This window comes from Zosterops lateralis, assembly GCF_965231275.1.
Source record: "Zosterops lateralis genome assembly, chromosome: 1".
NCBI lineage: Eukaryota > Metazoa > Chordata > Aves > Passeriformes > Zosteropidae > Zosterops > Zosterops lateralis.
The window spans coordinates 114,351,560-114,367,377 of NC_139762.1; the positions used below are offsets into that span (position 1 = coordinate 114,351,560).

A 15,818-nucleotide genomic window follows, 5' to 3' on the forward strand; every position below is an offset into this window, starting at 1 on the left:
TCAAGTGGGAGTTTATTGCTTCCTATCACCCTAATTTCTTTTCCATGGCCGTGACTTTCTCAGATGGAAAACATGGAATTAAAGAGGTAATAAGCTCCTAAACATGAAAGCTAGGAAGAGGAGCAAAGAGAAAAGGAACAGAACACTCTTGATTGTGAATAAGGTTTGCCTTTGAGGTTAATTTTGAACCTTTGTATTCCATGGAAGCGGAAGATCACATTCTCTGTCATGCAGGATGTAGAAGTGCATGCCCATCCCCAGTAGATCAGAAGTACATATTTCTCCCACCCTCTTGTGTTCTGACCACAAGCTTCATCAGAACTTCATTATGTCTGAAGATGCACCTCTTGAAAAAGGAAATCAGAATATGCTGTTTCCCTGAATACATTGGTGGAGTTGCAATAGCATGGGAGGCTTTGGTGGCTGGAGTTTTGTTAGAAGGGAAATTAGGTGTACCAAACCAAAAGGAGGTCCTCCTCATACTTCTTTTCTGCTATCCTTTTCTTCAAGGAAAGAGAAAAGCTTCAAAGTATGGATAGGAGACTGAGGTTGTTAGGGTTAGGACTGATAGATGAGGTGAAGCCTGAGCTATATTCACAGTTTGTTTCCAAAAGAGCAGACTCATTACTAAGGTGGGCACTAAGAGCCAGAAAAGCCTAGGCTGGTCGAGGAGATGTTGCAGTGGCTGCAATGTGCACAGCAGAATCCCAGTGTCCTGGCCGCAGCAGAGGACAGCAGTAGGTGTCTGTAGAAAGAGGATGAGCTTCTTATGATGTTCCCCTACAACACTGCCTCCCAGACCTTGCACCTCCCAGGTGATTTGTTCCTCTCTGTAAAAGAGAGCGGCACAGAGCTCAGAGCAAGACATTTAACTACACACTCCTGTGACTGGTTTTGTAGCTTGCTCTGAGTTCACAGTCATAACAGCCTGGAAGTGAAACGGTCTGAACCTGCCAGGTATATTCCCTGCAAAATCTGAAGATCAGAATGAAACAATTTTCAGTGTGTGAAAGGAGAACAGGAGAAGATGAAGGATGTCAACTCCAAATAATTGCCCCTGGAATTTGTTAGATAAAATGCTCAAGTCACCCCAGGAAGAAAGATATGATTTGTTCTCCAGAAAAGTGTGAAATCCAGAAGGAAAACCCCTTCCAGTCCCCATGTCTGGTCAGTGGGTTAATCACAAACAAGAGACAGAACTCAAAGTCTTTCTTTCCCGGTACTGGTAAGTGGCCCACACTGTGGTCTATCCCTGCTGCTTCAAAGGAGGGTAAGTGAATAAAACTCAAGAGCTTTGTTATTCCTCAGGAGTGCAAAAAAACCTTTCAAGGCTTGCAGCTGAGCAGTAGAGCACTGAAGCATGGAATTAATTATATACAGTAATTATTTGTTTTGACAGTGCAACAAAGGCCTGATAACAAAGGCTTTATTCAGTCAGTTGAACTATTCAAAAGGTGTTACTGCATTCACTGAGCTCTATCTTGAAATGAAAAATGTTTCTTACTATTACTACAATTAAAAAGCTGTTCCAGAGCAGTCACTACTGAGGCAATTTGAACTTCCTGGTACCAGTCCAATTTCACTCATGCTTGTCACACATTCATGTGCTGTTGCAGAAAAACTGTCCTTTAATTAAAATAAAATCTTTTCTTTCCGTGATACTGTTTCTCTGGAATGTGTTTACAGAACTTTCTCTTCATTCTAGATTGCTAAGTTAGCTTAGCAAATGGCAGATGTCTGTACAGCCAAACATCCTACCAATCCTTTGTGTTTGTTTGAACTAATGTTTTCTGAGCACAGACGTCCCTTGCAACCTGCTTCATGTCCCAAAGAAACAGAAATCCAGAGGGTTTATTTGACTTTCTGTTTCTTTTCAGTCCTACTTAACCTGCGGGGAGTTCTTCTATAGCAGAACTGGAGTGGCTGATGCCCTTTTTAAAGAAAAGTTGCAAGGCAAGGCAAAAATGCACTACACATATGAAAAAGACTATTTACAGCACCTCGTAGTGACAGGACAAGGGGGAATGGCTTCAAACTGATAGATATTTAGATTAGATGTTAGGGGGAAATTTTTCGCTGTGAGGGTGGTCCAGTAGATCAGATTGCCAAGAGAAGTTTTGGATAACCCTCCCCTGGAAGTATTCAAGGCCAAGTTGAGTGGGGCTTTGAGCAACCTGGTCTAATGGAAGGTGTCCCTGCCCTTGGAAGGAGGGTTACAAGTAGATGATCTTTAAGGTCTCTTCCAAGCCATTCTATGATCCTGTGATACTGTACAGATTAACCTGCTATACTTTCAAGATTTACACTGAGCATAGGAAGAGCTCAGGTTTTCTACTGGTCTTTTCCATCAGCATTAAATAATTCTCTTTTTTGTTGCTGTTTGTTTGTTTTGGTTTGTTTTTTAGAAAACTACCACATAAGGCAAGTAACTAAAAGTAATCCTGTTGCTGTTGCTTATATTTCAGAAGAAATAAATCAATTTGAAAAAAATTTGAATTGGAAGCAAAATACTGAAAATGTGAGGCCTTGATTACAACAGTGTAAACCCATTCGAGCTGTAGCATGACTAGAGGACTTTATTTAGGGCTTGTGTTCTGCTGACTCTGTATTTCACCATGCATCCTTCTGTTTTGGCTTCTTTCTTTCTCCTGACATATTCCACCTTTCCATCTCTCACATTCTGGTCTTTCCCTTGTCTCAGTGTGTCTTTCCCTATCCTCTCCTGACTGCAGCTTCTAAGAAAGCTAAATGCTGTAGTACAGTTGCCCCAGTATAGAGGATTATTTTTACATGTATTCAAGCAATAGGAGTCTATAATACCCTAAGGTAATTAATCCCAGAATTTTTCCACCATGGCTCCATGGTGTTGCCCTAAGACTTCTTTTTTTCTAAAATTCAGATAATTTCTTTCTGCCCATTGTCAAGAATTTTGGGGATTAATACTGTTAAAAATTGTGCACAACACCTTTAAACAGTGTATATAGTCAAGGAGAATCAGATAAGTATATTTCAGCATGTGTTCACTAGGTCCAGTGAACTCCTCTGTTGTGCAACTACTTTCTCACACAAGCATCTGCTATAAGCAAATCACTCTCCATTCGCTTCCTAGCTGGAATAAAGATAAATTGGCCCATGTTGTCAGAAAAAAAAAACATTAGCCTGCTCCCACAAGATTTCATAGACCTTCGTGTTTGCTTATGATCCACTGTTTTAATTCCCTCTTGATGTCAAAATATTTGAAATCAATTATTACCACAAAGTCCTATCCTTCACTAGTACATTACTGTTCATGAAGACATTCTCATAGGCAGAACTGCTTTTTCTGTTTTGTTTGGATTTTTTTTAACTTTTGATTCTCTAGGAGCCACTTATGTCATATGCTCAGCTGCATGCCATATTATGAAATTTTCATGGAAGTTTCCAAAAGAACAAAGGAAGATCTGCCTCTAAACTCATCAGCATATCATAGTGTGTAGATAATTTTATTTTTTGTGTAGTGATAAAGAATAAATTGTTGGTTTCATTTAGCCATGATCAGCCAGTATCTCTAATGTCACAATGCAAACACCTAAGTGGAACAGAAATGTCCATTCTGATTAAAGTATGAATACCGGGATGTAGTATTTTCACTATTAAATGCAACATGTATTTAACAATTTTCCAGGGAAACAAAACCAATGGAGTAAATGATTTTTGTGTGAGGCTTTTCCTGGAGCTTAGCAGTACTCTAATGAAGGTTCACCTTAGCAGAGACACCAAATGCATGAGTGACATTCTCTCCCCTGCAAAGAGAAAGTAAAGTAAAGCAAAAAAGGCCTGAATTGTTCTTCTAAAAGGATGAATTGTTCTTCTATAAGAATTTTAATGTTAACATGAACCTTTTGAGATGTGTGTATTAAAAGGCATACAGGGAAACCTTACTGCTTCATAATGACTGAATTTGTACAAGACAATTTATGGAATATCTACCAGTGAAGAAACTTCTCATCACAGTAGGTGAAGAGCAAAGTGGCAAGCATCATAACTGGATGTTTTTGATTTGAATCCTGTTCTTATATGATTTCTGATCATACAACCAGATCTGTTATAAGGTAACACTCAAGAACGTGGGAATTATTTGGGAGTCAAAACCTTGGCTCAGACGAACATGGGACTTGCAAGTAAATGCTTTTCCTGATAATTCAAAATTTCTCACCATGTAATGAGCTTCTCCATCTAGTCAATATATGTAGTAAAACCATTATGTATTTCGATATTTATACTGGTAAATACAGTAATCCATTTATCCTATATTTAAAATCTCCTGTATGTAGTGAGTTTGTGTAGCTCTGGCCCTACAAGCAAATTCACAGAGCTCCACTTTGTCTTTGTACTTTGCACAGTAGTTTCATCCAGAACCTCCAAAAATTCTTTTCAGAGAAAGATGTATAGGAAGCACCATCAGGCTGTGGTTATTTTTCAGCTGCAGTCACAATTGAACTAATTTCTGCTGTGGTTATAAATACCCCTGAAAAGCTTATTTTCACTGGAGTATTAATTGTCTGGAAAAGGACAAGGGTTATGCAGTTGGATTGTTTGCTCTAGTGGGAATATAACTGTTTATTGGGAATATAACGGGCAAATTTAATTTTTCTATTACATTCAAATATTTTGTCCTTCCATGTATTTCATCTAACTTCTTCATCAGCTCAAACTCTTTGCTTTCACTAAATCTCCCATTCTCCAACAAAAATTGGCTCTTCACAGTGGTTCTTTAAATTGGCTTCTTACCTGAGCTATACATTTGTCAGCAGATGAGAAAAAAAAATTGTATTCATATATAAATTCTTCCCATTGCCTCTCTGCATCAAAATTGTGTCTGCTGATGAACAGAGGTTCCTACAACCAGGCTAAGCCCGTGCAAAGGGTGATGATTTCTGCTCCCATCAGAAGTTGAGAAACACAGTCCCAATGTTCTCCCACACTTCTGACAACAGGGCAGTGGCTTTCTAGTATCAGTAAGTCAGCCTGTCAGCCTGGAGAGGCTCATACACACCCTGGTGTGCTGCACATCACCTGTTAGCTTTTCATCCCTTCAGTCAAAGCGTTTCCTCAGAAAATAATTTTTTGCAATTGAATTATGGTTTACACTCCATTTTATTTTTTTGTGTCTACAGAAAGAGTGCTGCAATTTAATTTTCATGACTTATTATGCATTTCTGAACAGACTTAACCTGGTGAAAGTACACCAAATTCAAAAACTGTGGAGCAATTGAATAGTCAAATACAACAATTACTTCAGATGTAGAAAGTGCAGCATTGAGTAGATGATCTTGCAAGTTACATCTGTGTACAGCTCTGTGGGGTTGGGACCATGAGCCCTAGAGTGATTGTAGCAAAGACAATGAATTTCTTTTCAACCTGCAGGAGAAAACCTCTGCAAGACACTTGTGACCTTTTTATTTACTGATAACTTTTATTTAAATTTGTAAAAAGTAAAGGTGAATATTTATTGAGCCCAGATGAAAACAGATATAAATTATCATCCAGGGAAACTTGCCCACTGTGTCTTTCAAATTTAGCAAATAGAAAATGATTCTTCATTGGGATTTTGTTCTAAAAATATCTTTTCCCAAATTACAACCAACTCATATGTATGTTTGTTTTTGAAATATTTTATTTTTACATTTTCAAACTCCAGTTATTATTTAGAGCATTGAAAATATCTTCCATTAGTGAGCCTATCACATATATTTCAGTTCAACTTTCAAACTTCAGAGTCGATGTCTGCAACCTCTGCTCTCAGAGGGCTTTCTGAGGTCTGTTGATTCCATTTATTCAAATTAATGGACTTCTAAAATACTGGGAAATGGATGGAGGTGTGAAATAGAAAAGCAAGGACAACACAGTAAGGAAAAGATCAATGTATATATGTGATTTAATCCTAATACTAGCCAATTAGTTTGTGCTGCTCAAGTATCAAATTATGTAGCTGAAAATATTAGAAAACTCCCTATATTTTCATCTTCTTTCTTTCTTTCTTTCTTTCTTTCTTTCTTTCTTTCTTTCTTTCTTTCTTTCTTTCTTTCTTTCTTTCTTTCTTTCTTTCTTTCTTTCTTTCTTTCTTTCTTTCTTTCTTTCTTTCTTTCTTTCTTTCTTTCTTTCTTTCTTTCTTTCTTTCTTTCTTTCTTTCTTTCTTTCTTTCTTTCTTTCTTTCTTTCTTTCTTTCTTTCTCCAAAAATAAATTTAAGCAAATTTTTATAGCAACACTAATCTTAAGGAATAGCTTCCTTCAAAAAATACAAACTATTTAGGAGACAAACAGTCACAGCTTGCCACCACTGGGACTTAATAAGTTCAAGAGACTAATCAAAACTCTATGTAGCAAAGAGAGTGCCGGCATCATGTTCTTTTAAGCCAATAGATTTTGGAATGCATTTTTTGGAAATGTGAAGATTATCTTGCTTTTTCTTTAATTTATCAGATTACTATATTAGTAAAAATAAAAGTCTTGATCAATCCTTTCATATTCATGACTTATATCTTGATAACATTTAATAGTAAAATTTCAGCTGCTATTTTTATTTTAAAGTACTTTCCACATTAACTCATTAGAAAATATTCAATTTCTGCCTAATGAAAACACACTTGAAGGTCGAAGCACAAATAAGCCCAGTCAGGGTTGAAGTCCCTCCATCGCTTTCTCATGGCTTCTGACAGCATTAAGCAAGGGATAAAAGGCAAATGTTAATAATGGGGTGTCAGCCTGGATGTTTGTCACAAATGTCCAATGTCCTTGCTCTTCCATGTACTTTTATCAGTGCCCTTACATTCCTATAAAACACTCTCTAGGAAAAAAAAAACTATAAGAGGAAAACAGCAGCATGTCAGCAAACAGTGTAATTATTTTGAGTTCATTATGAGGACTCTGATGATCTCTTCAGACGTTGACTCAAGCTCCAAAGTTGCATTCATCTGTCCTTCATGAACTCCTCCCTAATTTAGGACTGCTCTTTGAGGGAGACGACACAAAAAAGGACATCACCAAAGGAAAAAGTCCAGGGAATTTATGGCCCACATATATTCCTATAAACTATCAGAGATAATAAGTCACTGGATGTCGTCATAGGAAAGGCCTTAGCAATTTTCCTGCAAGTCAGAAGACCTGGCCCGACAGCACTCAGTGCACTCCCACTGATGGCTAATATTCACTTGCTTTTTGAAACGTGACCATCAAGTTAGCAAAAAAAAAAAAAAAAAGTATGACTAACAAGCAGTAGTGAGGATGAGTTAGTAACATCATTAGCAGCCTGATCATGTCACTAAATTGCTCATGTGACTAACGAAATTTTGTCACTAAACTTGACATCGCAAATATCGTTTTCATTGGATATCAGATTCTGGGTATGAGAGGAGTCCCAGGAGTGCCAAGAGCAGAGAGGAGGTTGATTTTCTCTGAGCCACTGCTTGAGGTCTGCTCCTACCCTAAAGTGGGATGAGGCAGTTATTTCAGCCAACCTCACTTCCACATAATCCTCACTAAAAATGAAATCCATTGGCCGGAGAGGGCAGGAAGATAACCTGAGACATTATGCAGCAAGGTACAATCCTCGAGAGAAAAAGTCTGGCATGGATTAGGGGTAAGCCTTGGAGTGATTAATTTCTTGCTTTTAGGGTGTGCGTCAGTGAGCAACTCTTTGCTGACGTGAGAGGGGGATCAGCTTGGCAGATGCTGACTGTGGCTCTACTCACCTTTCTACAGAGGCTGAGACTGATGCTCGGCACTGGAGGATCCTCATATCCTACACTTTTTAATCCTGACCGGACTATAGAACGTATTGCCTTGCTTCAATCATTGAAACGTGTGTATGCTGTAAGGGTTTGGTTTGCGCTTGAGAAGAACAATAGCTTTAGGTTTGCATCTCCACGTTGTGGTCTTGGCCATGCTGTACTTGACAGAGTGAGTTGCCACACTTGTCCAAAGAGCCGGATGAGGCGTCCACCTCCCCTAGCTGAGGAAGACCAGGAAGCCAGGCCAAGTAAACTTGGGCTTCTGTGCCTGGCAGACTTTGGCGGCCCGTGCAAGGAATAATTGTAAGCCGCGGGGAAGGGGCATTGCGCGCCTCTGTTCAAAAAGGCTTGTTAATAGAGGCCCCTACTCCCAGCCAGTGACAAATTCACAGCTCATGGCATTTGCAAATATTCTAGGTCTAGTCCAGTTCAAGAAGAGCTTGCACAGTCCAGATTCTGGAATGGTCCAGTTTATTGAAACCATTACAAAGTGTCACCACCCGCCGAGGCCCGGCTAGCTCTTCTGGGGGCAGCGACCTTCCCTAGCGAGTCGCCTCTAAAGAGGCAGCCTCAGTTCAGGTGGCGCAGGCACCCCGGTGCAGTGATTTCAGCTCTTTTGTGAAGAAAAGCCCATCAGCTCGCACCGGGCTTTTAAGCCGAAGTGGCTCTCCCTGGGGGAGGCGCTCTCAGGTGACGCGGAAAGATCACTTGGGAGCCAAAGATGATCTCTGAGAATCTTCTTTATTTCATCCCCGCTGACGACTCTAAGACCTCGACGTTCTCAGTCAGCAGGGTTTTATACCCTCACAAAAAGGGGCGGGGTTTCATTAACAGCCAATGTGATTAACGGTTGAGAAAAAGAACCCATCAGAGGGTTGGTTAATAAACAAATTAGGGGATTGAAACTTGCACCAATCAGGGAAAGATCTGAAATCAACCAGTCAGGGAAGGGATTCAAAACGGGCCAATCAGGGGACAGAACTGGGGTACAAGGCAACATCCAATCATAAATAAGACTGTTAACGTACCAGGAGGTATGTAGCTAGAGTAACGGGGACTGGCCAAGCCCCTCTGCAGCACCCTCAGAGGCTTGGTTCCCCACAACAAAGAAGGTTTGGGATTGCTAAACACGCTGACAACAGGGTCCTAATCTGTACCGTAAATACTCTAGCTACGGGGCACCAGTAAATCCAGTAAAGGAACTAACAACCGGGTATTAAGAACTGCACTAAAGTTAAGGGGCGCTAGGAAGTCAAGTAAAGGAACTAACAACCGGGTATTAAGAACTGTACTAAAGTTGAGGGGCACTAGGGAGTCAAGGAAATGAACTGACTATGGGGTATTAATAACTGCACTAAAGTTACGGGCTACTAGTAAGTCAAGGAAAGGGACTAACTAGGGGGTCTTAATAACTGCACTAAACTTATGGGGTACTAGGAAGTTGAGTAAAGGGACTAACTACGGGGTATTAAGAACTACACTAACTACAGGAGGGGAATATTTACAGGGAGTCTAGAGAGGCCCCACAAGCACAGCTGTGTGCGTGAGGCTCTCTCTCTTTCAATGGCCGTGCAGAAGCAGCTGCTTGATCCAATGGAGCAGCTGAACGTACTCCTGCACGGCCTCGGCGTGGACGTCCGGGCGGCTCTCCAGGTGCTGGAAGAGGTTGGGTGCTTCGGCATCGCGGACGGCGGAGGGCAAGCTGATCTCCAGAGGCAAGCTGGCGTTACCGAGGACGAAGTGGTGGAGTTGTTTGGTCTCCAGCGAGCAGTGGAGGTACCTGAGGATGTCCAGCAGGCGCTGCCGGAAATCCCCCCTGCGCCACTGCGTCGGGGGTACGGTGTTGAGCAGGTGCATCACCACCGTCTTCAAGGCGTAGCTGGAAAAGCCTCTGCCCGTCTGGAAGCGCGCCAGCAGCTGCAGGCACTTGCAGTGCCAGCTGTCCTGGGGGGCCTGCCTGGAAATGTGCCTGAAGAATTTTGCCTCTGCCACGGCGTACGTCTCCAGCCACGCTGTGCTCGGGAGGCGTCCTTCTGCGGGCTGGCTGCCCACAAAGACATCCGAGTCTCCCTGCCGCACTCCCAAGACCATCTCAACCACAAAGCTTTCGTTGCCTTTGCTCAGCTGGAATCTGCAGGAGCGGCTGGAGGGCTGGGGCATTAAACGCCAGTGGTGGGATTCAGGCAACAGCAGCCAGGCTACTCGGACGGATCGACGGAACCAGTGGACAGTCTTCTCCACGTCTAGATTGGCGCCAGTGCAGAGGGTGTGCAGGAGGCTGGGGTCCTGTCTCCTCCTCAGCTCCTCCTCGGGATGGTGGAGGAAACACAGCATGTCCTCCCCCAGCTGCTCCCTTGTGCAGGTGCACAGCAGCTCCACACGGACACAGAAGTTGCTGCGCAGCATGCCGGCAGTGTCGAGGTGGAAGGCGTGTCCTGGAGGGGGACTCAGGGGCACAAGCACACGGTACACGAGGTCTTGTGCATGGGGACTCCAGCCTTCAAAGGCACTGCCCACCCCGATGGCTTCTTGTGGCACTGGGTAGAAGCTGTTGGACAAGCCTTGTCTGAAGACGTGTGTCAGTTTGTCCATCAGCTCCATTACCGCCGAGCAGCCTTGGTCCAGGTCCACACCAGGCAACCGTAGGCGCTCCTCTAAGAGGCTTTCCAGGTCCCTGTTGACGTGGTGCTCCTCCTCGTCTTCGCTTGCACCGTCTTGCTCTTCTTCCTCTGCGGCAGCGCTGGCTTCCTCCCCCTGCTCATCGCCCTCTGCTTCGTCCTCTGCCTGCTCCTCGCCTTCTGCTGCTGCTTCTTGGGCATCGCCTTCTGCCTCTGTGTCATCCCAGCTGCCCTCTTCTTCTCCATCCGTGCCGTCTCCTTCTTCCACGTTGGCACGGTTGCTTTCTAGTTCTTCCTTTGCAACGACGTGCCGTCCTTCCTCTTCCCGCACCGGCCGGCTGCTGGACCTCTCCTTCTGGCCACTGTTGTCTGGATGGCGTCGAATTTTCCCCACTCCAAACCACAGCGCCAAGAGAAGGACCAGGATGCCGGTCAGCGCCCAGAACTGCCACGCCAGCAGGGCTCCCCAGGCCCCGCCGTTCTGTCCCAGCTCCTTCTGCTGCAGCTCCTGAAGCAGCTGAGTCATCTGCTGCTCCAGATACTCAGCCCGCCGCTGCATGCGCTCCCGCGTGGCCTCGTCCAGCCCATCGCCGGCCTGCCGCGGGTACTGGAGGAGGCCTTGCGCCAGCAGGAAGACAAAGGTAAGGGCGAACATGGCCGCCCAAGGAGCTGAGCAGGGGCTGAGTGGGGATGGGAGGGAGGTACTGATGGGGGGAAGTGGGCACGGGAGCCCCAGGTAGGGGAAGGCAGGGAGGAGGCGGGCAGGCAGCCGGCCGGCAGGCTGCCAGGCCCGTGCCGCTGCCCCAGCAGCAGCCGCAGCAGCGGCGGCACACCGTTCCCTGCCAAAGGCACTCCCGCCAGGGCCCGGCCTCTGGGTGCCCGCTGAGAAGCGGCTCCCCGGGCACTGGCCTTTCTGCCGTGACCCTCGTCGTTCAGCGTTGGGCGTTGGGCGTTCAGCACGGCCTCCTGCGGGCGTGCACGCTCGCCGCTCGCCCAGGCTGGACTGGGCCGGCGTTACCTGCTGCTCCTGTTGCTAGCTGCCCCCGTTGTGACAGTGGCGCCGTGATGTCACAGGTGTCACAGTGCATCCCGGCCAGGCCAGCCCCGCCCTCCATCCCTACCTCAGCTCTGGCTGTCATAATGGCCCCGGGCAATCAAAGGCCTGACACAAAGTGCCAAGAGCAGAGCCACGGGTCACAATGGAGGCCCGGGCCTTCCCCTGACCAAACAGGCAGAAGCTCCCCCCCCACACACACACAGAAGGCTGTTCAGTGTGAACTTGCCTCACATGGCCCGTGGATACTTTGTTACTGGAAACCTCCTGCTGTGAGAGGGAAGGCCTTGCCTTGGCGCTGGGTGACCTGCCTGCTTGTGGGGCTGCTCTTGGGACAATTTCTGGACTGGGAAGAAAATCAATGGGGCGAGCTTTGCCAGTGCCCGAATTGAGACATGTGCTGTTTTTTTGCCCCATCAGCAGCAGGCTTAGCACTTGTCCTGCAAACATGATGCACATCTTCCCATTGCTTTTCAGAGAAATGCATCATTCCATGAGAACTTTAGGAAAGAAAGAACTTCCAGGACATGGGTGCCACAGCTGTGGCAAGTCTAAGACTATGAGGGCCCATTGAAGAACTGAGCGCTTCACACAGCAAACAACAAAAGCCTTCAGGGAACCTCCTTTTATCTGAAATTTCCCCCATTTGTTAAGGCCTCTGTTAAGCGGAAAGCCAAGGGTGATGCTGTGCCACTCTCCTGCGCTCTATTCCCAATTCCCGACGTGATGTACAGGGGTGTCAGGAACGGGAGTCCATGTTTTCAGAGGCTTCAGGTGCCAATTCCTTGGAGTTGTGACAACACGTAGGAGGTTTGGGGTTTCCCTAATGATGCATTTCTTGCTTTTAGGGTGTGCCTCAGTGAGCAACTCTCTGCTGACGTGAGAGGGGGATCAGCTTGGCAGATGCTGACTGTGGCTCTACTCACCTTTCTACAGAGGCTGAGACTGATGCTCGGCACTGGAGGATCCTCATATCCTACACTTTTTAATCCTGACCGGACTATAGAACGTATTGCCTTGCTTCAATCATTGAAACGTGTGTATGCTGTAAGGGTTTGGTTTGCGCTTGAGAAGAACAATAGCTTTAGGTTTGCATCTCCACGTTGTGGTCTTGGCCATGCTGTACTTGACAGAGTGAGTTGCCACGCTTGTCCAAAGAGCCGGATGAGGCGTCCACCTCCCCTAACTGAGGAAGACCAGGAAGCCAGGCCAAGTAAACTTGGGCTTCTGTGCCTGGCAGACTTTGGCGGCCCGTGCAAAGAATAATTGTAAGCCGCGGGGAAGGGGCATTGCGCGCCTCTGTTCAAAAAGGCTTGTTAATAGAGGCCCCTACTCCCAGCCAGTGACAAATTCACAGCTCGTGGCATTTGCAAATATTCTAGGTCTAGTCCAGTTCAAGAAGAGCTTGCACAGTCCAGATTTTGGAATGGTCCAGTTTATTGAAACCATTACAAAGTGTCACCACCCGCCGAGGCCCGGCTAGCTCTTCTGGGGGCAGCGACCTTCCCTAGCGAGTCGCCTCTAAAGAGGCAGCCTCAGTTCAGGTGGCGCAGGCACCCCGGTGCAGTGATTTCAGCTCTTTTGTGAAGGAAAGCCCGTCAGCTCGCACCGGGCTTTTAAGCCGAAGTGGCTCTCCCTGGGGGAGGCGCTCTCAGGTGACGCGGAAAGATCACTTGGGAGCCAAAGATGATCTCCGAGAATCTTCTTTATTTCATCCCCGCTGACGACTCTAAGACCTCGACGTTCTCAGTCAGCGGGGTTTTATACCCTCACAAAAAGGGGCGGGGTTTCATTAACAGCCAATGTGATTAACGGTTGAGAAAAAGAACCCATCAGAGGGTTGGTTAATAAACAAATTAGGGGATTGAAACTTGCACCAATCAGGGAAAGATCTGAAATCAACCAGTCAGGGAAGGGATTCAAAACGGGCCAATCAGGGGACAGAACTGGGGTACAAGGCAACATCCAATCACAAATAAGACTGTTAACGTACCAGGAGGTATGTAGCTAGAGTAACGGGGACTGGCCAAGCCCCTCTGCAGCACCCTCAGAGGCTTGGTTCCCCACAACAAAGAAGGTTTGGGATTGCTAAACACGCTGACAACAGGGTCCTAATCTGTACCGTAAATACTCTAGCTACGGGGCACCAGTAAATCCAGTAAAGGAACTAACAACCGGGTATTAAGAACTGCACTAAAGTTAAGGGGCGCTAGGAAGTCAAGTAAAGGAACTAACAACCGGGTATTAAGAACTGTACTAAAGTTGAGGGGCACTAGGGAGTCAAGGAAATGAACTGACTATGGGGTATTAATAACTGCACTAAAGTTACGGGCTACTAGTAAGTCAAGGAAAGGGACTAACTAGGGGGTCTTAATAACTGCACTAAACTTATGGGGTACTAGGAAGTTGAGTAAAGGGACTAACTACGGGGTATTAAGAACTACACTAACTACAGGAGGGGAATATTTACAGGGAGTCTAGAGAGGCCCCACAAGCACAGCTGTGTGCGTGAGGCTCTCTCTCTTTCAATGGCCGTGCAGAAGCAGCTGCTTGATCCAATGGAGCAGCTGAACGTACTCCTGCACGGCCTCGGCGTGGACGTCCGGGCGGCTCTCCAGGTGCTGGAAGAGGTTGGGTGCTTCGGCATCGCGGACGGCGGAGGGCAAGCTGATCTCCAGAGGCAAGCTGGCGTTGCCGAGGACGAAGTGGTGGAGTTGTTTGGTCTCCAGCGAGCAGTGGAGGTACCTGAGGATGTCCAGCAGGCGCTGCCGGAAATCCCCCCTGCGCCACTGCGTCGGGGGTACGGTGTTGAGCAGGTGCATCACCACCGTCTTCAAGGCGTAGCTGGAAAAGCCTCTGCCCGTCTGGAAGCGCGCCAGCAGCTGCAGGCACTTGCAGTGCCAGCTGTCCTGGGGGGCCTGCCTGGAAATGTGCCTGAAGAATTTTGCCTCTGCCACGGCGTACGTCTCCAGCCACGCTGTGCTCGGGAGGCGTCCTTCTGCGGGCTGGCTGCCCACAAAGACATCCGAGTCTCCCTGCCGCACTCCCAAGACCATCTCAACCACAAAGCTTTCGTTGCCTTTGCTCAGCTGGAATCTGCAGGAGCGGCTGGAGGGCTGGGGCGTTAAACGCCAGTGGTGGGATTCAGGCAACAGCAGCCAGGCTACTCGGACGGATCGACGGAACCAGTGGACAGTCTTCTCCACGTCTAGATTGGCGCCAGTGCAGAGGGTGTGCAGGAGGCTGGGGTCCTGTCTCCTCCTCAGCTCCTCCTCGGGATGGTGGAGGAAACACAGCATGTCCTCCCCCAGCTGCTCCCTTGTGCAGGTGCACAGCAGCTCCACACGGACACAGAAGTTGCTGCGCAGCATGCCGGCAGTGTCGAGGTGGAAGGCGTGTCCTGGAGGGGGACTCAGGGGCACAAGCACACGGTACACGAGGTCTTGTGCATGGGGACTCCAGCCTTCAAAGGCACTGCCCACCCCGATGGCTTCTTGTGGCACTGGGTAGAAGCTGTTGGACAAGCCTTGTCTGAAGACGTGTGTCAGTTTGTCCATCAGCTCCATTACCGCCGAGCAGCCTTGGTCCAGGTCCACACCAGGCAACCGTAGGCGCTCCTCTAAGAGGCTTTCCAGGTCCCTGTTGACGTGGTGCTCCTCCTCGTCTTCGCTTGCACCGTCTTGCTCTTCTTCCTCTGCGGCAGCGCTGGCTTCCTCCCCCTGCTCATCGCCCTCTGCTTCGTCCTCTGCCTGCTCCTCGCCTTCTGCTGCTGCTTCTTCGGCATCGCCTTCTGCCTCTGTGTCATCCCAGCTGCCCTCTTCATCTCCATCCGTGCCGTCTCCTTCTTCCACGCTGGCACGGTTGCTTTCTAGTTCTTCCTTTGCAACGACGTGCCGTCCTTCCTCTTCCCGCACCGGCCGGCTGCTGGACCTCTCCTTCTGGCCACTGTTGTCTGGATGGCGTCGAATTTTCCCCACTCCAAACCACAGCGCCAAGAGAAGGACCAGGATGCCGGTCAGCGCCCAGAACTGCCACGCCAGCAGGGCTCCCCAGGCCCCGCCATTCTGTCCCAGCTCCTTCTGCTGCAGCTCCTGAAGCAGCTGAGTCATCTGCTGCTCCAGATACTCAGCGCGCCGCTGCATGCGCTCCCGCGTGGCCTCGTCCAGCCCATCGCCGGCCTGCCGCGGGTACTGGAGGAGGCCTTGCGCCAGCAGGAAGACAAAGGTAAGGGCGAACATGGCCGCCCAAGGAGCTGAGCAGGGGCTGAGTGGGGATGGGAGGGAGGTACTGATGGGGGGAAGTGGGCACGGGAGCCCCAGGTAGGGGAAGGCAGGGAGGAGGTGGGCAGGCAGCCGGCCGGCAGGCTGCCAGGCCCG

General features: G+C 47.5%; 2 protein-coding genes across 2 annotated transcripts; both read right to left on the minus strand.

Annotated features, from left to right (window-relative positions):
- Positions 1–9,330: 9,330 nt before the first annotated feature.
- On the minus strand, positions 9,331–11,043 carry LOC310907948 (inositol 1,4,5-trisphosphate receptor-interacting protein-like 1; the record flags this gene model as incomplete). Its single annotated transcript, XM_083858533.1, has 1 exon — positions 9,331–11,043. The coding sequence occupies one exon, from the start codon at positions 11,041–11,043 to the stop codon at positions 9,331–9,333; it is 1,713 nt and encodes a 570-aa protein (XP_083714659.1).
- A 2,924-nt stretch (positions 11,044–13,967) lies between these two features.
- LOC310908026 (inositol 1,4,5-trisphosphate receptor-interacting protein-like 1) lies at positions 13,968–15,680 on the minus strand (the record flags this gene model as incomplete). Its single annotated transcript, XM_083858654.1, has 1 exon — positions 13,968–15,680. The coding sequence occupies one exon, from the start codon at positions 15,678–15,680 to the stop codon at positions 13,968–13,970; it is 1,713 nt and encodes a 570-aa protein (XP_083714780.1).
- Positions 15,681–15,818: the final 138 nt, after the last annotated feature.